This window comes from Benincasa hispida, chromosome 12 (genome assembly GCF_027475165.1).
Source record: "Benincasa hispida cultivar pf3 chromosome 12, pf3_genome.v1.1, whole genome shotgun sequence".
Classification (NCBI taxonomy): Eukaryota; Viridiplantae; Streptophyta; class Magnoliopsida; order Cucurbitales; family Cucurbitaceae; genus Benincasa; species Benincasa hispida.
The window spans coordinates 88,028,791-88,054,025 of NC_143489.1; the positions used below are offsets into that span (position 1 = coordinate 88,028,791).

At 39.4% G+C, this 25,235-nt stretch overlaps 1 protein-coding gene across 1 annotated transcript in view; it reads left to right on the forward strand.

Moving 5' to 3' along the window:
- The window catches only part of LOC150032290 (uncharacterized), a 31,190-nt gene extending 6,707 nt beyond the window's left edge, over positions 1-24,483 (forward strand). Inside the window, exons 4-5 of the mRNA XM_090307709.1 lie at positions 7,729-7,850; positions 23,596-24,483. Of these exons, the coding sequence (XP_090163835.1) occupies positions 7,729-7,850; positions 23,596-23,655 (182 nt within the window). The 3' untranslated portion in view covers positions 23,656-24,483. The remainder of the gene's footprint in view (positions 1-7,728; positions 7,851-23,595) is intronic.
- Positions 24,484-25,235: the final 752 nt, after the last annotated feature.

The window sequence follows — 25,235 nt, forward strand, 5'->3', positions numbered from 1 at the left end:
ACTATAAAGATCTCACATGTTTTTATGTTGCTCTTTTGTACTTCTTGCGTGTGCTATATCTTTTTTAAAACCGAAGACCGGTATTTCAATTATGTACTATACCATATAATTAATATTATGTGCTAAAAGAATCAGGTGTATGATCGACTTTTCATGGACTCTAATTGCTGTAAATTTGACCATGACCCTCATTTTACTTCTTATACTTATCTTTTTTTCTTTTCAATTGGAGACTTCTTGTAATCACCTTTAGGTGTTGGGTTTTCCCTATTTCATTCATTCAATGAAATCTCTTTTTCCAAAAGAAAAATTCAGGTGTATGATCAGCTGTTGGAGTATTAAGATCGTTTGTCCCGTGATGTTCTTATAAATTGCCAACGAAGTCAGAAAAAATGAGAGGTTATTTGCTATGTTGATTTCATGCAGTGATGGATACCAATTTTTGAACCTTTGTTTTATTTATTATTCTTTTTTATATTTGTAAGTGTCTGGGAACTTGTTTGTACCATGATTAATAGCACAAAACAACTACTTGACTTTATTACATTGGTCGCCAGAGAATAAATCCTAGGTGGTTATCATGGTTTGCATTCATTTCCTCTAAACCATTTACGTTTTTCATTGGCCCCTATGATCACTACTCACTAGGACGCCACAGCAGGTGGTTATTTAAACCCTTGTTTGATACACATAGGATGTTCAATCTGAAACCATACACTTAGGACCCCCACCCTAGGCACTAAATAGAATCAAGGAGGGTTAAGTATTTCCATGCTTCTTTGCTATTTCTCTATATTTTTTAATGTTTATAACAATAATATTTAATATGACAATAAGTGTGATAGACCCCTAAGGGTAAAAGTGTATATACATAGGCATAAGAGAGGAAATACATGAGGTAGGTTGTTAGTATGTGGGCCCGGGAATATCGTTTATTATGAGAAGGGCCGTTATAAATAGAGGATGAGTATGAGAAAGGGGTATCTTTTGAATATCATTGTGCAATAGGTCTCTAATGAGAAATTGGGAGAGATTGGGAAGCTCTTGAATACTTCCCCCTGTTGTTGATAAATAAAATTGAGGCTTAGGCTTACAATTTTGGTATCAGATGGGTTGTTTTTGGAATGGGGGGAAGAATGGAAGCAAGAATGATGGAGTCGGGAGAGAAGGTGATCGGATTGGCAACCAAGTTTGACGAAGCAAAAGTGAATCGAGTTAGGGCAGAACAAAAATTGGACAAAAATTTCGAGTTGGTGATGCAAAGGATCGATGCATTATATAGTATGATGGAGATGAACTCGTCAGAGAGAACGATCATTGATAAAGGAAAAAGATTGGCGGTAGTGGAATCGGTTCAAGAGGGGAAGAGTGATTCAGAACGCAAACCTGATAAGTGGGGAAGCAATTAGTGCTTCTTGTGCCCCGTATAACCATGAAGTTCCCCTCTTCAACATGCGATTACGCAAGTTGGAGGTACCAATTTTCAAAGGGGAGTGTTAGGAATCCGGTTCACCTGCACAAGAAATAACATAAACACATTCCGACCAGACACCCAATGCCAATAATTAGGGTATTCAGACTTCCCTTGAGATATAGTATTAACCAACCAGTAATATCGTGTTCCTATTGAAAAGAGAAGAGAAGAAACAAACACAGATTTACGGAGAAACCCTAGATCAGGGAGAAAAACCACGATAAGAGAATTTTATTCTTTCTAATTTTCTGATACACAGTACTCAACACAGGATAGGTATAAATAACCAAACTGAGAGAAACCCTAGACAGTAGACGCTAAGAAAAAGACTAAAACGCCCTTAGGGCTAAAACACCATTTCAACACTCCCCCTCAAGTTGGGGCATAAATATCAATGAGGCCCAACTTGCTAATACAAGTGTCAAACGTCTGTCTAGGTAACTCCTTAGTCAGAACATCCGCAATTTGTTGACTGGATGGGACATAAGGAACACAAATGCTACCGTTGTCTAGTTTCTCTTTGATAAAATGTCAGTCAATCTCAACATGTTTGGTTCTGTCATGCTGAACAGGGTTATTAGCAATATTAATGGCAGTCTTGTTGTCACAGTAGAGTTTCATCCGGGTCATGACTCTCGTGGTGAAGATCTAATACCTTCTTCAACCAAATTTTCTCACAGATACCCAAGCTCATAGCTCTGTATTTAGCTTCGGCACTACTTCTAGCCACGACACCCTGTTTCTTACTCCTCCATGTAACAAGATTTCCCAATACGAAGGTACAATGCCCTGAGGTTGACTTCCTATCAATAGCGGAATTGGCCCAGTCTGAGTCAGTGTAGGCTTCAATGCATCTTCTATCATTTTTCCTGAACATCAAGCCCTTCCCAGGTGTTGACTTTAGATATCTCAGAATCCGAGTAACAGCTTCCATGTGTCTCTCATACGGGGCTTGCATAAACTGGCTTACCAAACTCACAGCATATGAAATATCAGGTCTGGTGTGTGAGAGATATATCAGCTTCCCTACAAGTCGTCGATATCTTTCCTTGTTCACTGGGACGTCATCTACTGAATTTACTAGATTACTGTTAACCTCAACCGGAGTATCTGCAGGTTTACATCCAGTCATCCCAGTCTCTTGTAAAAGGTCTAACGTATATTTTCTCTGAGACACTGAAATCTCTTCCTTTAATCTTGCTACCTCCATGCCTAGGAAATACCTCGAAGTACCAAGATCTTTAATCTCAAACTCTTCTGCCATCTTCTATTTCAACTTGTCAATTTCTACAGAATCATTCCCTGATAGAATAATATCGTCAACATATACGATTAACACTGCTACTTTTCCTGGTGCTGATTTCTTAGTGAACAGGGTGTGATCAGAGTGACCCTGAATGTACCCCTGGGTTTTGACAAAGGTAGTGAAGCGATCGAACCAGGCTCTAGGGGACTGTTTTAGACCATACAAAGACTTCTTTAACTTGCAAACCTGACTCCCAAACTGTGCTTCAAACCCTGGAGGAGGGAAGAATAAACCTCTTCTTCCAACTCACCATTTAGAAACGCATTTTTTACATCCAACTAATGTAGAGGCCAGTCTAGGTTCATAGCAACAGAGAGAGGAACCCAAATAGTGTTGAGTTTTGCCACCGGCGAGAAGGTTTTTGAGTAATCCTCTCCATATGTTTGAGTGAATCCTTTCGCAACCAATCTGACCTTATATCTGTCGAGAGTTCCATCAGACTTGTATTTGGTTGTGAACACCCATTTTCACCCGATTGTTTTGTGACCTCTAGGAAGAGCAACTAGATCCCATGTTTTGCTGGTCTTGAGGGCTTGCATCTCTTCCATAACTGCGGTTCGCCATTTAGGAATTTCCAGAGTCTTGTACACATTTCCTGGAATTGTCACGGTGTCCAGACTAGTGGTGAAGGCCTTAAATCTTGTTGACAAGCTACTGTAAGATAAGAAGCTTTTCATAGAGTACTTGGTGCAGGACCTCGTTCCCTTTTGTAGAGCAATTGGTAAGTCTAGGGTAGCATCAATCTCACTAGTCTTGTTACCCTTTTCCTTTGTCTTCATCTGTTGCACATTTTCAGTCTCCTGAACATCATCAAGGGGAAATTCATTACTCTCATCCTCCCTAATTTTGCCAAGGTTCGCTGCATCGTCAGTGTTCACTGCATTACTTTCAATAGAGTTATTATTATCAAAAGTATGGTTACCTAGAGCTGGCTTTGGTTCTGACTCTTGAACACCTTCTGGCGGAGCAGCAGGGGGAACTATTTCCTTTCGTAGATTCTTCTGATAGTAGGTTATCCAAGGAACTTATTTTGTAGGAAGGATAGGATTGTCAGGAATGGGTGGGCCAGGATTATTAGTGTCAGGAATGGGTTCAAGAAACAAGTCTACGGGAATGGAATAAGTGAATGACGTGTTAGCCTCTTCACTCGAAGTCTTTCCCTGAAGAGGACTAACGGGAAAGAAAGGTTTATCTTCTTGAAAGGTGGCATCCATGGTGATAAAGTACTTTCGAGAAGACGGTTGATAACATTTGTAGCCACGTTGATGGAGAGGATACCCAACCAAACACTCGAAGAGGAACATTTGGGAAAAGACGGGTAGAAGAGAAGGACTCTTTGAAATGGGCTAAGGGAGTCTGGAACTTGAGAACTCGGGAAGGCATTCGATTTATGAGATGGGCTGCAGTGAGTACAGCATCTCCCTATAGGTACGAGGGTAGGGACGCAGGGATCATGAGTGCCCGAGCAACCTCAATAAGGTGACGATTTTTTCATTCGGCCATCCCATTTTGTTGTGGTGTATAGGCATGGGAGTTTTGGTGGATGATACCTTTAGAGTTTAAAAACTCACGGAGGGATTGGTTAACGAACTCACGGCCATTGTCACTCCGAAGGATAACAATTTTGGCATTGAACTGGGTTTCGACAGTGGTGTAAAATTGTTGAGAGACTATAGTCACTTCGGACTTATCCGTAAGAAGGAACACCCATGTAAGACGAGTGTGATCATCTATCAAGGTGACAAACCACCGAGTTTCTGGGCTGCCTTCCAAATATCACGGGCTGTAGCTGCATACAATAAAGGTTTTTCAACCTGAGATTCCATACTGCCAATCAAAATTGATCTCAACAAAGAATCCTCTCCTTTCCACATTCGCTCTTGGGGGTCACCGATCCTTGGTTTTGGTATTTCACTTGTCAGATATCCAAATTTGTGACGGCCCTCAAGAGCCATTTTAATAGATTGGGACCAAGAGAAGTAATTATCACCATTCAACTTTTCCCCTATAATAATTCCAGAAGAATTGCTTATAGTTCCAGAACATAAATTTGAGGAGTAAGTAGGGAACGAAGTTACTGAGTTTTCAGGGTATGGATTTAGATCTGATTGGATCTTGGATTTCGATCCCAAGGCTTCCCCAAGAGCAGCAACCTGCTGTTGAAACATCTCATTCTGTCGTTTAATCTGCAACTACAACTGGGTAACTTGATCTTGGATTATATTTCCTTGGTCCTGGTGGTATGATGAAGACTCGTCCCCTCCAAACTCATCCATGATCGGCGAAAACTGCCCCATTCGGTTGCTCATACCCGGTTGGAAAGTACCCATATTTCTTCCATCTATCCTTTGGTGCGGTAAAGATTGGGATGAGGCTCCGATCTGAGAGGAGAAGGCCGACGGCACTCCCGAAGGACGGAAACTTGACTGATCGGCGCCGGGCATCACAGATCTGGACCAATTGGTGCTGGGTATAGCAGATTAGAGCTCAGGCATCGCGGATCTGGACCAGTCGGTGCTGGGTATAGCAAATCGGTGCTCCACGGTGTCGGTCAGCAGCGTCTAGGACTGGTCGGACGGATTTCGCGTGGCTGGTCGCTGATCGACCACATCTGCGCACGTTTGAACCGGGTAACCTCCTTCATCTGCGTGCGACTGGTTCGAATTGGTAGCGGTCGGACAGAACTCGAGTGGGTTTTTGCGGCTGTTGGTTGGGTCTTCGAAGGCGGCGGCTAGTGCGACGGGGACGGCCGGCGGTGGGTAGGGCGGCGGTGGCTGGTCTTCACGAAAGTGGGGAAGAAGGGTTTGGAAGTATCTATCAATGGCTTTTTCGATAATAGTGGTTATATTTGGGTTATTGGTTTGGGATTCTCCTGTTGGATTTTCCTCAATGGTGGCCAGGGTTTTGTCTCCATACTCTGATACCATGATGAAAAATAGAGTAGGGAAAATAAAATAGCACACCAAGAATTTACGTGGAAAACCCTAATCAGGGAGAAAAACCATGGGATAAGGGAATTATTATTAGAAAACTGATACAAAGGAATACAGTAGACCAACAACTTAAATAGAGAACTGGGAAACCCTAGGGTACAATGAAAAAGACAAAATTGCCCCTAGAGCGCAAAATCCTAATTTCAACACCACACAATTCTGGTCATCCTTGATCGGTTGTCCAAGTATGCTCACTTTATTCCCCTAAAACACCCCTTTAATGCGATTTCTGTTGCTGCTGTATTTGTTCGAGATATTGTAAGACTGCATGGATGCCCAGGAAGCATTGTTTTTGATCGCGATAAAATATTCATGAGCGTATTTTGGGAAGAACTTATGCCTTTATATGGACTGCTTTTCAGCCTATTGTGGTGGTGTTTCTGGGTTTTTTGTTTTCGATTTCCTATGTATTGCAGCTACTGTTTAAGAAGTTTTTGTTTGTTTGTTCTTAATCTCTCTTTGGTTGCTTTGTAAGGCTTCCTTTGTCTTAGTTCTTGGATTTGTTGGTTCGGATATGATGATGGCGCTAAGGGGGTGTCAACCTAGTTGAGATGCCCCGGTGCGCCTCCTGATCCTTAGTTCGTAGTTCTTAGTTATTTTGCCTTTATAATTCAAGTACACGTCTTCTGTACTCTCTTTTAATGAATAATAAAGGCTTGTTTCCCTTTAAAAAAAAACATAGTTGAGGAGGAGCACTGCCTATCACCCACAGACCGACGGTCAAACGGAGGTGGTCAATTGAGGTGTTGAGACATACTCGCATTGTTTCTCCATGGGCACACCCAAATATTGGTATAAACGGTTTCTGTGGGCAGAATTTAATTATAAGACGGCTCGTCGTTCGTCCACATAGGTCACACCATTTGAGGTGGTGTATAGACGACCCCCACCTCCTGTGTCGTATGAAAAAGGGTCTAGTGTGATGCATGAGATTGATCAATTACTCCATGAGCGAGATGTCAAGCTTCGGGATTTGAAGGCCTCCTTAATGATAGCCCAACGGCGCATGATTAAGTCAGCAAATGCTAAACATTGCGATGTGCAATGTGAAGTCAATGACTGGGTTTATCTGAAGCTTCGCCCGTACTGCCAATCGTCCATCAGTAAGCAGACTCATCGAAAGCTTGCCTTGCATTTTGTGGGTCCATTTCAAATTATTGCACGGGTTGGGCCAGTGGTGTATCGTCTTAATTTCCCTCCGGGATTCATCTCATATTTCATGTGTCCATGTTGAGGAAGGCTGTGGGGACAAATTTTTTTCGATTTTTCCCATTCCACCGTCGGTGGCGCCCAATTTATCAGTGGCCGTTACGCCAGAAGCAGTTTTGGGTCTATGCCAATCTCCTAATGAGGACAGTGTACTGGAAGTTTTGATTCAATGGGCGAACAACCTACTTGAAGATGAAACATAAACAAGTTGACTTGATCAAGTCTCAATTCCCTGACTTCCACCTCGAGGACAAGGTGGCTCTTTGGGGCGAGTAATGATAGACCCCAGGGGTAAAAGGGTATATACGTAGGCATAAGAGAGGAAATACATGAAGTAGGTTGTTAGTATGTGGGCCGTGAAATATTGTTTGTTATGAGAAGGGCCGTTATAAATAGAGGGTGAGTATGAGAAGGGGGTATCTTTTGAATATCATTATGTAATAGGTCTCTATTGAGAAATTGGGAGAGATTGGGAAGCTTTTGAATACTTCCTCCGTCGATAAATAAAATTGAGGCTTAGGCCTACCTGGATGTTCTATTCTAAATAAATTGATAATATTGAACCGAGTTCTATGAGCATATGGTGACTACAATATGCGATCTCATGAAGATCCTTGTGAACAACTCTCTCACTCTTTAAACATGACGTTTCCACTCTTATATTTTATTTTAATTCTTGAATGTACTCAATAGTTAATTTGACCTTATGGGCATGTGTTGAAAAAACAGTGTCTTCTTCTGTGTAGGTTGCTTACAGTCAATATACGGAATCCATACCTTCAGAGTTGAAAACTTAGTACGTGGAAAAGCTTCTCCTGTTGATGATCTGCAGGTTCAAGGGATTTCTAACCCAGGTCTCCTGAGAAAGGTTGGCTTGTATTCCTCTGTTAACTCTTTTTCAAGAATGAACAATTCAATAGTAATTTTGTAAATTGTGTCAGGATACCACTAGAAAATTGAAGGACACACGAAGAACACAAAGATAGTTATATATTGCAATATAAAGAGAAGTTACAATATACTGTAGATTTTTGAGAGGGTTGCTTCCTCCCAAAGTCCCACAATGGGAACTCTCACCAAAATGATATACATCTTCTTAGATCTCTAATTCTCCTTGTTTATAACCAAGACAACACTAGTTAATTACCCTTAAAATCCCTTACTAACATCCTACTAATATTACCTATGTACCCGTAAGGCCTTAACTAGTACTCTTGAATTACTTGGACCTTCAAAACTCACATTGTCCTTAAGGTATAGGCTGTATCATAATCATTACAAGTACTAACAAAATACCTGAACTCAAAAAAAAAAAAAAAACATAAACCTAAAATATAAAGAACAAACATAAGATCTTTTATTATTATTATTTTTTGAAACGGAAACAAGACTTTTTTATTGAATTAAGGAAATGAGTCTAATGTTCTTCGTACAAGATACAAAACAAAAGGAAGCTTAACAACGAGAGAGAATACAAGAGTATAACGAACCATACCAATATTTCAACAAACCGAAACAGCTTAGATGAAAAGAGATAAATGCAAACCAAATTAAGCTAGAATAGAGTAATCAACAAATAATTTGGAAAGTGAACACCAAGGAGCTTTGACTCGAGCAATTTTATAACGCTCAAACCAAAAAAATTCTTTGGATTCTTCAAATTATCGCTTTGACTCCATTCACCCACAAAAGGTGAGGAAGAGGTTTTTTTTCTTAAAAAGGCCCCATTAAAGTCTGAATTACATTCTCCTTGAAAGCAATGCACCACATCCACTGTAAATTAAACAGAGAGAAAAACTTCTCCAAAATTTTTGGAAAATCCACACTCAAAGAATAGATGCTGACAGTCTTCCCCATTTCCAAGCACAAATGGCAAATTGACGGTATGGGAGCTATTTTTTGGAGGCACTATGAGCAATTTAGAGCTCTAAAACTCATAACTCAAATTATGATGATAATTTTTCTTGTACAACTTGAAATCCACAAAGCTTTGTACGCCTTTGAGACCATGGGGAGGAGGCAGCTGGATGCTTGAACGAAGAATAACCAGAAAACTGACCTGAAGCTTCCAATTTCCAGCTTCCTTTAACTTGATTTTCAACATCTTTTTGACCCACTAAGACTGCCAATACGTTCTGAAGATCCAGCAGCTCATCAGCCTTCAGCATACTTGGAAATAAAGAGCTCAATGAAGATGAATTTAGCTATGTGTCATTCCAGAAAGAGATTTATTGTGCCGCAACCAAGTTTGAAAGAAGCAAACTTTTCAGCTTGCAACCATGCTTGAGAAATAATAATCCAAGGGCTTTTGGAACTTCTACCAAAATTACGGGATGTGTGCCAGTTAAGAGAACCACTTCCATGTATGCTGTTCACCACCTTACACCAAAGTGCAACTTCTTCGTGAGTATATCTCCAACCCCACTTTGCTAACAATGATAAATTCCTGTTTTTTAAGTCACCGAAGCCCAGACCCCCGTGTTGTGATTGCTTAAACCCACTTAACCAAGTGATTGATTATGCTGCCATTTATTCCTTCCCAAAAGAAATTCCTCACAATCCCCTCAATTTCCTCAAAATACCAAGTCAGAGATTTGGCTTTTGAAGAAAACCCTCTTAGAAATGTCCCCAAGCCCTCTTGTATTCCATGAGATGATCTTCACTGTGAAAAAACTTAATCTAACTAAATTCCACAAAACTTTTGCAATCGATTTTAGGTTAAAAGGAATTTGAGAAGGAGACAAAGGAGTAAAGCTTACTTGCTTTGCTTTCAACGCTGATTTCTCAGCTGAGCTCTGAAAAAGACCATTCAATGCTTCCTCACAATGTTCTTTTGAGGATTGAGTTTCTGGCACACACTCAAAGTCCTCTTCTTTGCACCTTATAATAACTGAAGAATCATCATCGAATTCATATTGAGAAGTAGGATTTTTTTTTGGAGAAGAATAACAAGGGGTGCATCTTTTGAATTGAAATTGAAGAATTTGGATTTTTTAAAGTAGTTTGAGTAAACTCCAGGGAAGGCTTCACCAATTTAGAGGGACCAAATTATGGGAAGAAAATCCAGGGACTTGAGCCTTTACACAACTAATTTCTACTGCATCATAATTAATCTTATGTATCTTGGTGAAAATTGGGGAAGTTTTTTTTGCCTTGAATAATGATAAGGGAGTGGAGTTAGACAACCAGAAGCTTCAACTGACTCTTTCTCTTTGCAATTGAAATTGAAGGCTGATTATCATCTTCCAGTGTTAGCTTTTCCCTCTTCCTTTTTTCGAACACAACTTCCCAGTCTAATGGCTAGAGAAGAAGAATGGTGATGGACTGAAGTTGTCGGATAGGATTCCAGAGAGACTGCCTTTTTCTTACCTTTTCCCGGGGAGGAGAGAGGGGCACTGAAAGAAAGCATGTGGACAGGGAAATGTTGACTTTTCTAGCCTACAGTTATTGTGCTCCCTTCATTTAAAACAGACTTTTTACCAACAACTATCTCTTTCTCATTTAATGATTTATTGGGGAAATCATTCGAATTAAAATCTTGTGAGAGATAATTGGCAGCTTTTTCAAGTGGTGTCTTTTCGATTTTCACACCTGACATCTTTTCATCCTTCCACTGTGGATTTCGAGGCAACCTCGATTTGTGTACGCGTGTTTTCGACTTCTACAACTAATACCTCTTCAGCTTCCAAGTTGGTTTGAAAGGCATCTCAAACAGTGTCTTTTCGACTTCCACAACTAACAACTCTTTATCTTCCAAGGCCTCGTCAATTCGTGACTATGACTTTTCAATTTCCACAGCTAAGAACTCTTCAGCTTCCACGGTGGGTTTGAAGACATCAGAAATCTGTCTTTTCGATTTCCATAGATGTCATCTCTTCAGCTTCCATAGCAGATTTCATGCCAACCTCAATAACTCATCTCTTTCCATATTCATTTCATCTTTCAACACTTGTATCACTCGATCTTGATCTATTGAGTTTGAGAAATCATGCTCGATCATGTTAACAAAACTGAAATGCTTTAATTCTAGAGGGTTCCAAGAGTCTATTGCTTCAAAGTTGATGGTAATTCATTGATGCGCGGATAAATCCACAAACATCCTTTTCAACTTTGATGACAACGAAGAACAATCCAAACAATTAAGTGTCTGAGAAGGAATGCTTACCAAATCACCTAACTGTTGCTCAATTGCATCAAAGATTGAACTTTTCCAGTAAGCCAAAGGCAAGAATTTAATTCGTATCCGACCTCCATAACTTCTTACAAAATGGGTCTCAAATACGCTCTATTCGACCAAGCATCCCCCTTCAAATGTAACTCTCCAAACAGCTTCCATCTGCCAACATTCTCACAAAGAATTGAATCATTTCCAGCTTTCAAAGGTCTTTATCCTCCATGAACGGGTTGAGTGACATTTGTGTCTGGAAAAATTCTTCCAAGGATTCCTTCACTTCCATCCAAGAATAATGAGCAACTAATGTAGTACCAATGAGGGAGTTTTATTCAAATGATCAAAATCTAGTGAATACAAGAGAGGGGTTCTCTATTTACAGAGAATTAAATGTGGGATAGAATAACTAATTTTGAATTTACTAAATTACCTAAATCGTATCACATCAGAAAATAATCGAGATACCACAAACAAGGAATTTAGGTTTAAGTTCAAAACTTTTGATTCCTCCTTCACCCAAAAGGATGCAACGCTAGTAGTGGTGTGCGTTGATTTTGAACCTCTGGAGTTTGTAACTTGTTTGAGCACTTCTTTGTAGGATCTTTTCCTTTCTAGTTCTGGATTAGATCCAACAAAAATCTTCTTTCCTTCCAAAGCCTTTGATGAAATCCGAAAACAAGCTTGCATCATTGTTGAGGAATGAGCTGAAGGACATCCAACCCTTTTTGTCATGGCTTAAAGGAATATGAAGATTTTTCCTTCCTCCTGCATCCAAGAAGCACATGCAAGAAACCAACCCTTCTCCGATTTGAATTTGGTCAAATGTAAGACCCCTTGATCCCATTTTTCATTTTTGCGAAAATATGAATGAGATGGTATATGTAGCAAGTTCTTCACTTCTCCAACCAACCAGTTGAACATGGAATCTAAAAGGGAAATATTTTGATGATGTTTGCTCAACTCTTCTAAAATGAAATCGTCTTTTTCTTTCCAAAGACAAAAATAGTAATTCTCAATATGGTAGCTTTTGACTTCCATCGTAACAAAAACTTACGAACCAGAAATCTGAAGCTTGAAAGAACTCCACTGACTGGAATGACATCTATTGTATGATGGGCGAGGGGATGGCCGGAGAAAAGCGGAAAATTTTACAAAATAACCTAATAACCCAAAACTTTTCTATGACTGACCAATTCTAAAAAACTTAATTACTTGTGACCTTTTTACCATGTGAAATTTCTCAAATAACCTCGTTTGGAAACCCACTTAACGAGTGCGCCTCTTACAAAATGATTGATCCTTCACATTCCTTCCCATGCGAAGCTTTCTCTCAGTTCTTTCGATTTTCTCTCATCGTCTCTAGGTGTTCCAATCCATTTTTGGCTTCATTCCAATTCCGTCTCCACCATTCCAGTAATCTGAAAGGTATATTACTCTTGCCCGTCGTTGTTTAAATGTTTAGCCATGGAAAAAGGTGTATAATCGTTCAGTACATGGGTTAGGGTTCGTATAGCTTTTAATACTAGATTGCATAGGTTCATATACTAGACCGCATAGATTTATATAATTGAACGTATAGCTTTTCATACCAGATCATATAGCTTTTAATACTTGATCTTATAACTTATAATCGATCGTATAGCTTTTAATACTAGATCGTATAGTTTTATATAATCGATTATATAGCTTTTAATACTAGATCGTATAGCTTTTAATACTCGATCTTATAGCTTATATATAATTGAGTGTATAGCCGAGTTTTGGGCAAATAAATATTTATGGTAATTATTTTTTGAAAAGGAATATTTATGGTAATTATTAGATTAACCGAATTTCTTGATGATAACTAAGAAATTTATTGAATCTCTTTGTTTACATTGATCGTTTGTAGTAAATTAAATGTGTAACAATAAGTACAATTGCACTAAATACATAAATGGTCTCCCAATGTCAGGTAAGCGACAACATAGTAGATACTACACGATATCTTAACAAAAACTACATGATTGCCCAATATTATGTAAACGATCACATTACATATACTAAACGAATCGTTTAACATCTATATGATTGCCTAATATTAGGTAAGCAATCACATATTAAATATTAAACTATCGGTTAGTATAATCTAAACAATCCGATAGTCATAGTCTAGGCGATCGCTCACATTTTGTGTACCCTAGATGGACCAGAGCCTAGTGTTATTTGAGTCTGTTTGCAAGTTTTCTTGTTATGTCTCCTAAGATTGCACCTAGAACATCTGTGGATTTGTTGTGGATCCTCCCCCATAGACGGTATTCGAACAGTCTGACGTCGACCAATGGTTGGTACCTTCCTTGGTGGTAGAATTTCGAAGTCCTCAAATTTCGATTGTCGTCTCCATTCTTGTTTATATCCAAAGGGGTAAATCAGTTTGGCATAAGCGGCAAGCACTCACTCAACAGTAAACCACTTTGCTCATAATGTTTGAACATTAATGTTTCGAAGCGCTGTCACAACTACTGCATTGGAACATGGGATCTCCATGCATGTGCATGTTCGTGAACGAAGATCAACTAAGCCTCCCAAATATCCATCGTCCACATTAATTGTATGCATGTTCACCGGAGAAACACGATATTTCTAGACATCATTCTACTTCCTTAAGAACACCCATTGCGTAATTAGATATGACACTTATGCATGCCATTCCATGTGTACGTTGGACATAGAACGAACTATGTAGCTACTCACGGATATGCTCCAATAGTTTCGTTATTGGAAGTTTTTGTGTATCTTTTAACACTCCATTGAGGCATTCTACTATATTCGTCGTCATTTTGTCATGCCTATAGTGGACTTGATAAACCCTTGCGCACCGTTGTAACCCAACTTCTTCAAGATAGGCCATCACCCTGGGATATAGTTGAAGCTTAGCCCAAGATATTTGAAACTTAGACATCCTATAAGCTTTGGCAACAAGATAGAAGTGTGAGATTATGTCCTTATTCTTGAATCTGTCCATCAAATTATTTCGAATGTGATATATACATAAGGCATGAAATGTCTTAGAGAATAAACTTGCGACAGCCTTTGCAATGGAGATGTGACGATCTGATATGATCACTAAATTCGAAATGTCTCCAATCAAAGCCTTTAATTAGTCATGAACCAAGTCCATGATGCATCATTCTCACCATCTACAATACTGAATGTGATAGGATATATGTTGTTATTGTTATCAATACACGTTGCTATTAAAAACATACCTTTGTGTCTCTCATGAAAATGGGTACTGTCAACAAACGATCACAAGGCAGATGCAGTTCAAGAATTCCTAATACACGGACCAAATGCCATGAAGACGTACATAAAGTATTGTTCGTCTTCTACTTCAACTTTAAATATCGTGCCCAGATTTGCAAGCCTTAGTACCTCACTATATGCGTTAACAAAAGCATATGATCCTTGGGCGATCCTCGTGTGAACACCAATGCATACTCTCTTGTGCGGTAAGCCCGCCTGTAGCTTATATTCACCCCATAATCTCGTTGGACATCTTCAATTATATCTCTTGGGTGGTATGTTCGACCAACTTGATCGTATTTGGACTTGATTAATTGTCTAATAACCCAACCTTTTGTTTGTCGATGATTACTCATTCTCATTTTAAGAGCACATGTATGGATGCTTGGGTACTTCGTCACTTTGAATCACTTCCTTCCATTTTTTTTTACACGAACAGGCCACTTGCATTCCTCCACCAAACACTGTACAGTTATGAAGCTCTTTGTTAACTTTTTCACACAGTAGTCAAAGTTCTTTTTTATTGCAAGTATTGACAATTTAACCGATAAATCATGTTTTGAAAAGAAAATTTGACCAACCTTTATATCGTCATTAAGACAGTGTGAGGTATTGTGATGAGGTCGTCGTATGATGGGCCTTCCTGTGGTCTGGGTATATTTACAAATGGTTGGGTTGGAATATTGGAATGTATTTGTACTGAAGGCACTGCCACTGGTGAGATGAGAATAGGTTAGGTTGGAACATGAATTTTAGTTGATGGAAATGTTTGTGGTCTTAAAGGTTGTCCATATTCGTAGCCACAAACTGTGGAGTACATCTCGATTGGATGTTGTGACCATCCCAAGTTCCATTTCTGTCGTCCCCCAAGTTACATGGCACAATGTTCTCATCTAGTGAACACATAGTGGGAATGGTTGGTATGGTTGGAATCGTCGAATTGCACTGCTGGTACATATTCTCTGTGTCTATTCCATTTTCTTTTGATGGCACTAATACAAACAACAATATTTGGGATGCATCATTATCTTCTAAGACAAAGCTAAGGTCACATAGACTATGTCAATTGGGGGAGCTGAGATCGATAGATTATAACAACATTTGATGTGTATATGATATCAAACATTTTCGGATTGATATTCAGTTGTTGGTGCAGAATACCGACTAATTCACTACACATTATATCATTTATGACCTTCAACCTTTCATATGACCTCGAACATAATTGCTTCCTGACTAGTCCCATTCCCCAGCAAATCGTACATAGATGCGAAATAGCGTCTGATGGTCAAAAAATTGACATTGGATTTGAATTGCTATTAAAGTAAGCGATCGCCCAAACACTATTAAGCGATCACCCAATTGAATGTAAGTGATCGTTTAGTTGTATATATGCGATCGTTTACATGATTATAAACGATTGTGTATATACTAAACGATCACTTATATTATGTTGAGCGATCATCTATCCTTATGAAAGCGATCTTGGAAGAAAAATACTTCGTAAACACTTACATTCTCTCTGTTTTTGGTTCTGACGAACGATCTTGCTCTATATCCAAAGACAATGAATTGAACGAAGATGAACACAATCGACAATGAGAATGTTGGCTTGAAACTCTGAGAGAACAATGGGAGAAGAAGTTGGAGAGTGCGACTGAAATTGAATAACTGAGAGTGATCTTCCATTACTTGCGCCATTCTTGATATCAATAACATTCAGTGTTGGTAGAATATTAGTTGAGAATAAATGCTTTAGTGGAATGTTGTTACATTGAATACATTTGTTGGTGGATTCGTTGGAGGAGGAAGAGAAGTAGGCTGCTTGAGATGTTTTAGTAAATCTGGTATTTCATATAGCAAAAAGGTTAGGTTTAGATAAGTTTTTAGAAATGGGTTAGTCATAGAAAAGTTTTTGGTTTTTGGTTTTTGGGTCATTTTGTGAAAATTTTCGAGAAAAGCTGGTGGGAAGTATGGAGGTTAACCGAAAAATGAAAAGTAATGGCCAGATGGAAGGAATTTGGTTGGACAGGAGAAGGAGTGAGGAGAGGGGAGAGAGCATTTTTACCTGAGCATCAGAATTCCCTTAGATCGTCTTTTGTTCTACGAGAGTGAGGCAAATGTTCCTCAATAAATGAGATCTTTTATTTTTTTGTAAATGCATACGCATAAACTTGCCCTAATATTCTCGAATCTTGCTCGAGCTTATCCATATTTTTGACATCATCATCATTTTTGAATCTTGCTCGGGCTTATCCATTAATCATCAGAAGTAAAAAATTTTGGGCATTAATCTTGATTCTATTGAGACACGGAGTATTGCGGATTTTTATGGTTGCAAGGTTGGTTCTTGGCCTAATTTCGGCTTTCACTAAATGGTAAATCGAAAATGCTTTCGTTTTGGACACTGATTGTTGAGAAAATCAAACAGAGAATCAAAACTTGGGCATCATCCTTTATATCAAAAGGAGGTTGACTAACTCTTTGATAGTTGGGGAATTTTTCGTCACCCACAAACCCTTATTAATCAAAGAAAATTTATAATACCAATCCTACACCTATTACTACAAAGACATAGCAATAGTGGTAAGTTTGAATCGATCTACAGGGAGGTGCGATATTTGTTTCATTAAGTCAATTTTGTAGTTATAGCAATAAATGTAGGGGGATTGCTGGATAAAAATAAAATGTGGAAGAAAAAGCAAGAAAGTAAAGATAAAACGGGTAAATGTAATTATGGATCATAAATTCTAATCTTAGGAGTAAATTGGGTTCCTATGCAATTTCCTAACATTGTATTATTTTGATTAACCTCATAATCGATCATGCTTTGCACAACTACTTGTTTGACTCGACCTAACGAACTTCTACAATGGTAGACAACCAGCTAAGACCAAACCATGCAAGTGGCCTGATTAATGATTAAAACCTCAAGCAAAGCTCTAATTAATCTAAATGCAATCAATCCTACAGAATCCTAAGCGATCATATAAAATCGGTTTACATTTGCATTAAGCCCTAGGTTTCTATTGTGTGATTAATTAATCGGGAAGCCCAAGCTTAATTAACCAAATTTCTTTGAACCTAATCAAATCATGCATTCTAAGATTCAAGATTAGCTTGTAAATCTTGGCATACAAGATTCAATATTTGCTACTAGATTTAAGGTAGACGATGCACGAAGACATTGTGCAAGTCTAATATCTTTAGCAACGACATACAAGGTAAAGGGCGTCAATCCAACCAAAAAACATACATTAAATAGTTTAAATGGATTCAAAGATGCATAAATATGGTATGAAATTAATACAAAAGAATCCTTGAAGATATTACATAAGTCTACTTCCAAGAACAAGAAAAGAACAACTTACCTCAATATCTTCATAGACAAAGAAAGAAGAAGAAAGATGCTCCAATCCATAATTATAACCCAAAATATTAAAATCCTAAGCAAAGATGTGAGAAAGAAAGAAAAATCGAACTGTGGGCTGTCTTCCTCATCTTTTTCTCCATCTAAAAATCCTAAAAATCGAGGGATATTTATAAAAAATCTGTCGAATGCAGTGGCACTGCTGTTGAGCGCAATTGCACTCTGGCCTTTAGTTGCCGTAGTGTTGCCTCGTGTGCAGCATTGCGCTACGCCTATTATGTGGAGTGTCGCGATGTTCTCGCCAATTCAACCATTCTGCCAATGTGCGTAGCGCAGGGCGTCGAGCAAGGGCAGCCCTGTGCTCCCTCCAGGGGCAAAATCGCAGTTTTACCCCATTTGTTGCTACTTGCTCTGTTTCGACCTAAAATGCATCCAAATTGCCCCGATGGTCTCCTTTGCTCGTTTATCAGTTAAAAACACTAAATAGAACATTAAATACCTGAGAACTAACATGATTTAGGCGAGAATAAATAGCTATTTTGGAGAGCTACCAAACCACCCCCAACCTAAACCTCGCTAGTCGGAGAAAAACATAAGCACAAAATAAACGATAGAAAAATTTGCATTCAAGTTTAACTCGGGCCTCAATTCTCAAACGTGCTACAAAACTTAAAAATGTGAAACTTCAACCTAATGAACATTTTAAAACTATTATTCTTTACGTGTATATGTGAAACTAACTTAGGTGAACTCTAGGGACTCGAGACAACCTTATGGCATCCTCCATCCATCTTTCCCCTACTTCTTGCTCGGGCACCGGTCTTCAAACAATCAAAACTAATCAAGAAAGTAAGACTTTGACTAAGGTGCCTGAAACTCACGCACAGAAAACAAAAAGAACATTTTTTTTTACCTAGGGGACTAACTTTCACACAACTAACCATAGGGACTCGTATTCACTTTTTCTCGCGAGCGTTCTAACTGATTATGGAGGAGGTAGCTCTTTTCACCCCATCCATGCATTCACACAACACTTTTTATTCTCTTTTTTTTTTATCACTTTTTTTAATTATTATTTTTTTCTTTCTTTTTTTTTTTCTTCTCATATTTTATACATTTTTTATATCACATTTTTTTCTCTTGTTGCTCTTTATTTCCCACAGGCGAATACTCTTTTATTTCTCATTAGTCTCATACTACATTATAGCAAGTAAGGTCATTCTCCAACCGGTAGGGCGGCCTTTCGGAGTGAAAACGAACTTATAGGCACCATAAATCCATCCTTAAGTCCTAAGAGAAAAAACCTGAGATGGTTTGTGCACAAGAAGGCAAGGAATGCTAGAAAATTTTTTAAATGGGATTCATTAAATGCTCATTCACAAAATTAAGTAGCATGCAAGCATATCCTAGGTCATTCTAATCAAACAAAAATGGAAAATTTTATGTAAAATTTCGTGCACACAAATAGGACAAATATGATGCATATATGAGAGTCAAGGGGCACAAGCAACATACAACTCACCACCCCCAACCTAAAACAATGCATTGTCCCTAATGCATGCAAGCAAGCAAAGAAGGATAAAATGAAAGGGGAACAGAAGACCTTCCTTGAGTTGAAGTCCATGAGAGGCAGGTTGCTTGGGAAATGCAAGGAGAAAAAGAGAGTAATCCTACAAAAAATAAAAATTCCAATCCAAAAGAAAACATACCTAAAAGAAGTTAAGTAAAACTACTCCCAAGAAAAACTAACCTAAAAAAGAAAAGAAACAAAAAACTAAAAACTAAAAAAGTGACGGCCACAAAAAAGGTAAGGGTAGGGAAAGCTAATGGCCATTCAAGTCCAGCGAGTCCAGCTCTTGCAAAATGTCGACTTGAAAGCCAATACTAGCGTAGTACAGACGTTGGCGTTCCTCCATGGAGTTCAACCATCTATCCATATGCCGCACAATGCGAGAGATGTTACGCGTCCCTCTCAAGCACTCCTCAGACATCCTAAGGGCACGAAGGCTCAAAGATTCCTCCTTAGCCTCTTGCTCAGCCACATCCTCTGGAGGATGTTCCTACTGATCATCGCCCACAACTTCCTCCTCTCTCCTCTCCGCCTCCATGTAACCTTGAAAGGCGGAGCTGGTGGTCCTATTAATAGGATCTTTAGGGGTCATCTTCTCTTCTTGCTCCTTGATCTCAACACCGGATCGGTAGCATAGCTCTATAATCAGGCAAGGGAAGTCGAAGCTGGTGGTGGTGGCACATTGGCCTCGTTGGATTTGGACACAAATGACCCTACCGACGTTAGTAGACCTACTTGTATAAAGACAGTAAGCAATTTTGCCCTTTCCTTGGTCACGTTAGCTAGATGGGGGACTGACATTAGTCTGGTGCAAATGAATGCGTGCCAGATTTGGTTCCAGACCAGTAGGTCCTGACCCTTGAGCTTAATGGGCATTTTGTGCGTACGCTCCCAGTTGATCCCTAGTCCACAGAGGACCTCAACAGCTAAGCCTTCCTCAAAAGGCAATGGCAGGTAATAGGAGTACTCATCGTTCCTCGTGTCGGCCAATTGGTATACGTTGTTAATGCAGGGAGAGGAAAAGGAAATTGACACCCCTTTAGCAAACAGACATCTTGGTCTTCCTGAATGTTAGAGTAGAATTCTCGTACCACTGGGGCAACCCTAGCCTCAAGTCGACTAGCCAAAATCTCCCATCCATGCCGCCCAATCTCAACTGTTATGTTATGTGGGGAAAGTAGTTGGCTCCCATGACAACTACTCTCTCGGGAATCAGGATTTTAGAGGCTACAAGTTGTTGGAAGTGCTCGTAAACACCTTGGGAGGGAAATCTATTTTGGTCATATTGTGGTCGGTTATCTGAGGTACAAGCTACGTTATTACCCCCATTTTTCTTAGGAGCCATAGGAATATAACGCTAAATACACAACTCTAGACGACCAACTTTCGACAACCGCTGCCGCCAACCTTTGATCACCGTTTTCCGACATGTCCACCAGTCAACTTCTGACGACCACTTTTCGACAACCATCGTTGCCAACTTTTGATGACCATTGTTTCGTGCGATCATCGTTGGCCAACTTCCAGTGACCAGGTTTTGGTGATGGCCCCTGGCCAACCTCCAACGACCATTTTCTAGCGAGTTGCCGACCAACCTCTGACCACTGTTTCCCAACGACTGCCGTCGGCCACTTCGGACCACCGTCTCCGATGACTATTTTTTGGCGACCGTTGGTGACCAACTTCAGCTGACTACTAACAATTGTCGCTGCCCAATTGTTGACGACCGTTTTTCGGTAAGCGCCATCAACCAACTTCCGGAGACCGCCGCCGACAACCTCTAGTCACTTTTTTCTGGCAACCGCTTTTTGGCAACCATTGTCGGCCAACTTTCGATGACTTTTTTTGATGACTACCATGGCCAACTTCTGGGGACCATTTTCCAGCGATACTGTTTTTCAACGACCGTCACCGGCCAACTTCCAATGGCTGTTTTCTGGTGATCGTCGCTGGAGCCAGCCTTCGACTACCATTTCTCGGTGACCACTAGCGGCCACGTTTGACCACTGTCTCTGACAACTATTTTTTGGTGACCGCTAACAACCAACTTCGGGTGACCATTTTTTTTAAGAAACTGTTGCCACCCAATTGTTGACTATTGTTTTTTTGGTGACCGTTGGCGGCAAACCTCCGATCACCATTTTTCAGTGACCACCGCCGGCCACCTCCAACTACCGTATTTTTCGACGACTACCGGTGGCCAACTTTTATATAAAAACATTTTGAAAACAAATGGAAAAAATATATTAATAAAAAGAATATATTTATTTTAATTAATTGGTTAAATAAATTTCCAAATATAAAATGTAATTTGGTAATTTTAAAATGACTCTTAGAACCAAACATAATAATTCAAAAAAGTATTTGAAAATCACTTTTAAAAGTTTGGAACAAAAAAAAATTGATAGTTAAAAAATCACTTTTACAAAATCAGTTGTACATAAATTGCTTCTAAAATCACTGCTCTGACTTTCACTCCTTCATAGACCCTTACCTGTTTTATGTCTACTTTCTTGCTTTTTATTCCACACTTTATTCTTATCCACACAATCCCTCCCCCCCACTGCCCCCCTTTACTGCTATGATTATAAAATTGATTTAACAAAACAAATATCGCGCCCCCCTGTGGATGGACTTGGACCTACCGCTTAAGTGTAAGATCGGTATTATAAATTTTCTTTGATTAGTAAGGGTTTGACTCAACTTAACTAGCCTCTCCAAGGGTGGACAATTAGCTAAGACCGAAATAACCGCATCTTAGTGACAAAGCTCAACACTTCGACCCTTTTTAGATCATGTTATCTTCATTGCTATCTCTTGATGTAAATTGTCCAAATTATTCCATTCATGTAGTTTTGATTCACTTTTGACCAATTGGAGATGTCTTTTGTAACTCCTTTGATCCGGAGCTTCTCTCCTCTCTCCTTTTGTAATTTTATACATCAATGAAATTGTTTCTTATAAAAATAAATAAATAAATAAACTAGCTCCAATATTCTTGTAAACCACTTGCATACTTGCAGAAGGAAAAATGGGCTTCTTCGTGCAACTCCAGCCTATAAACCAAACTAGTTTTTTTTGCTGCAACTTTTTCCAACGGTTGGGCCCACCTCCCGGTGCTCACCTTCTCTGCAATTTTTTCCCACAAATCCTACAATACTAGTCACTCTCCGTCACACAACACCTCTGCTGCCTGACGATGACCATCTGTTTATCTAGTTGCCCCTCTCCGTCACACAACACCTCTATCGCTGCTTCCACAATCTGTTAAGAGAACATACATCATCATAAAATGATGATCTCAAAAGCTTACCTCGAGGAATACACCAAAAACCTTCATTTGCCCACAGCCTGGCCTTTCTGCCAGTGTTTTTTTTTTTTTTTTTTTTTTTTTCATTTTTTCGTTCACACTTCTTTGATCTACAATACTAGTCACTCTTGGCGCCGTTAAACCCTTCTCCACCATCTGCTGCCTGACGATGACCATCCGTTATCTAGTCGCCCCTCTCTGTCACACAACACCTCTATTGCTGCTTCCACAATCTGTTAGAGGACATACATCATCATAAAATGATGATCTCAAAAGCTTACCTCGAGGAATACACCAAAAACCTTCATTTGCCCACAGCCTTCCCTTTCTGCCAGTGTTTTTTTTCTTTTTTTTTTTTTTTTTTCATTTTTTCGTTCTCACACTTCTTTGATTTCCTTTGGAATTTCCATCGTTGGAGTTGTTATCGCTGCATTCACCCTTTCTCTTCTCTTTGGCCAGCCCTCCTAGGTATGTTGGTAGTTCTTGTGTCTGCACGAATGGTTTCCATGCCCCTAATTACTTTTGGACAGAAACGGCCATTTTTCCCTTATAACATAGTTGGTGTCCTGTTGTATTCTGTTTTTAAAAAAACATAGTTGGTGTCCTTCTGTATGATCTCTAGTAGAGGTGTTAATGGTTCAGTTAGGTCTATTTTTGACTATAACCATAGACCGTATTGAACATGTTGGTTTTCAATCATGTTGAACCAACCAAAACCGAAACAAAATATGCCTCAATTTTGGTTTTTGAACCGAACCGTCGGTTCAGTTTGATTTTTTAGAAGAACAAAATGAGAGGGAAGAAAGTGGATTTGTGGCTTTCGGCGGAGGCTGGTGTGAGGATAGTGGTTGAATCTTCTGAGTGCAAACGGACTAATAGCTTTGAGTTTATTAAACAAACAAAACAGCAGGCTGGCATGGCCCGTGACTATGGAGGAGATGGGAGGCTGGAGGCTGCTTGCTGGTAAAAAAAATCCAAGGCACGTGAGCTGGAGGGGAAAATGGCAGTGGGGTGTGGCTGTCTGTATGAATTGAAGCTGAAGGTGAGATTTGAGAAACGAGAATTTTAGAGTTTTTTTTTTCACCATCATTTCCTGTGAACAAAGGAGAAAGGAAGGCTAACATGTGACATTCGATGTGGGCTGGTGGGAATTGGGCCTCTTTGAAAAAACATATGGGCTGGGCTTATTTAATTTAAATATATATATGATAAAAATAAAAGAAGGAAAAAACACACGACTAATTTACGTGGAAAACTCTAGGCCAGGGAGAAAAAACCACGATCAAATCTTATTATTAAGTTACACAGAAATACAGAAAGACTACTCAAATAAATAGACAGACAGGAAGCCCTAGGCCCATAAGAGAATTACAAATAAACCCTTAGGGCAAACCAACCCTTTTTCGACACTCCCCCTCAAGTTGGGGTGTAAATATCGATCAGACCCAACTTGCTGACACAGTAATCAAAACTCCATCTTAACAACTCCTTTGTAAGGACATTTGCAATCTGCTGATTTGAAGGGATGTAAGGAATACATATGCTCCCATTATCCAGTCTTTCTTTAATGAAATGTCTGTCAATCTCGACGTGTTTGGTTCTATCGTGCTGGATCGGATTGTTGGCATACTTATATTTCATTGGAAGCTCACTGTCTTGTCGAAGATCTGTTAATACTTTCTTCAACTAGATCTCTTCACATATCCCCAAACTCATGGCCCTGTACTCGGCTTCTGCACTACTCCTGACAACCACTCCCTGTTTCTTACTTCTCCAAGTGACCAGATTGCCCCAGACAAACGTGCAATATCCAGACATAGACTTTCTATCAACAACAGATCTAGCCCAGTCCGAATCTGTATATGCTTCTTTACCACGTTTACTAAACTTCTTGAATAGAAGACCTTTACCAAGAGTGCCCTTTAAATACCGTAGGATGCGTTCAACAGCTGTCATATGTTCCTCATAGGGAGCTTGCATGAACTGACTAACAACACTTACGACATATGATATATCAGGTCTTGTGTGAGATAAATATATCAACTTCCCGACTAATCGCTGATATCTCTCTTTGCTAATAGGGGCTCCATTATTAACATTACTCAGTTTGACATTATACTCTGCAAGGGTGTCTACAGGTTTACACTCAGTCATTCCTGTTTCTTTGAGGAGATCTAGAGTATACTTTCGTTGTGAGACAGAGATACCCTCTTTCGATCGAGCCACCTCCATCCCAAGGAAGTATCGCAATTTTCCTAGATCTTTAATTTCAAATTCTTCAGCCATCTTTGTTTTAAGTCTCATAATTTCATCAGTATCATCACCGGTCAGAAAAAATGTCATCTACATACACAATAAGTACTGAGGTCTTTCCTGAACTCGACTTTTTTGTAAACAACGTGTGGTCTGAATGCCCCTGATCATACCCCTGAGCTTTAACAAACGTGGTGAATCTGTCAAACCAGGCTCTTGGCGACTGTTTCAATCCATACAGTGACTTCTTCAATCTACAAACCCGATGGTTAAACTGGTGTTCGAAGCCGGGTG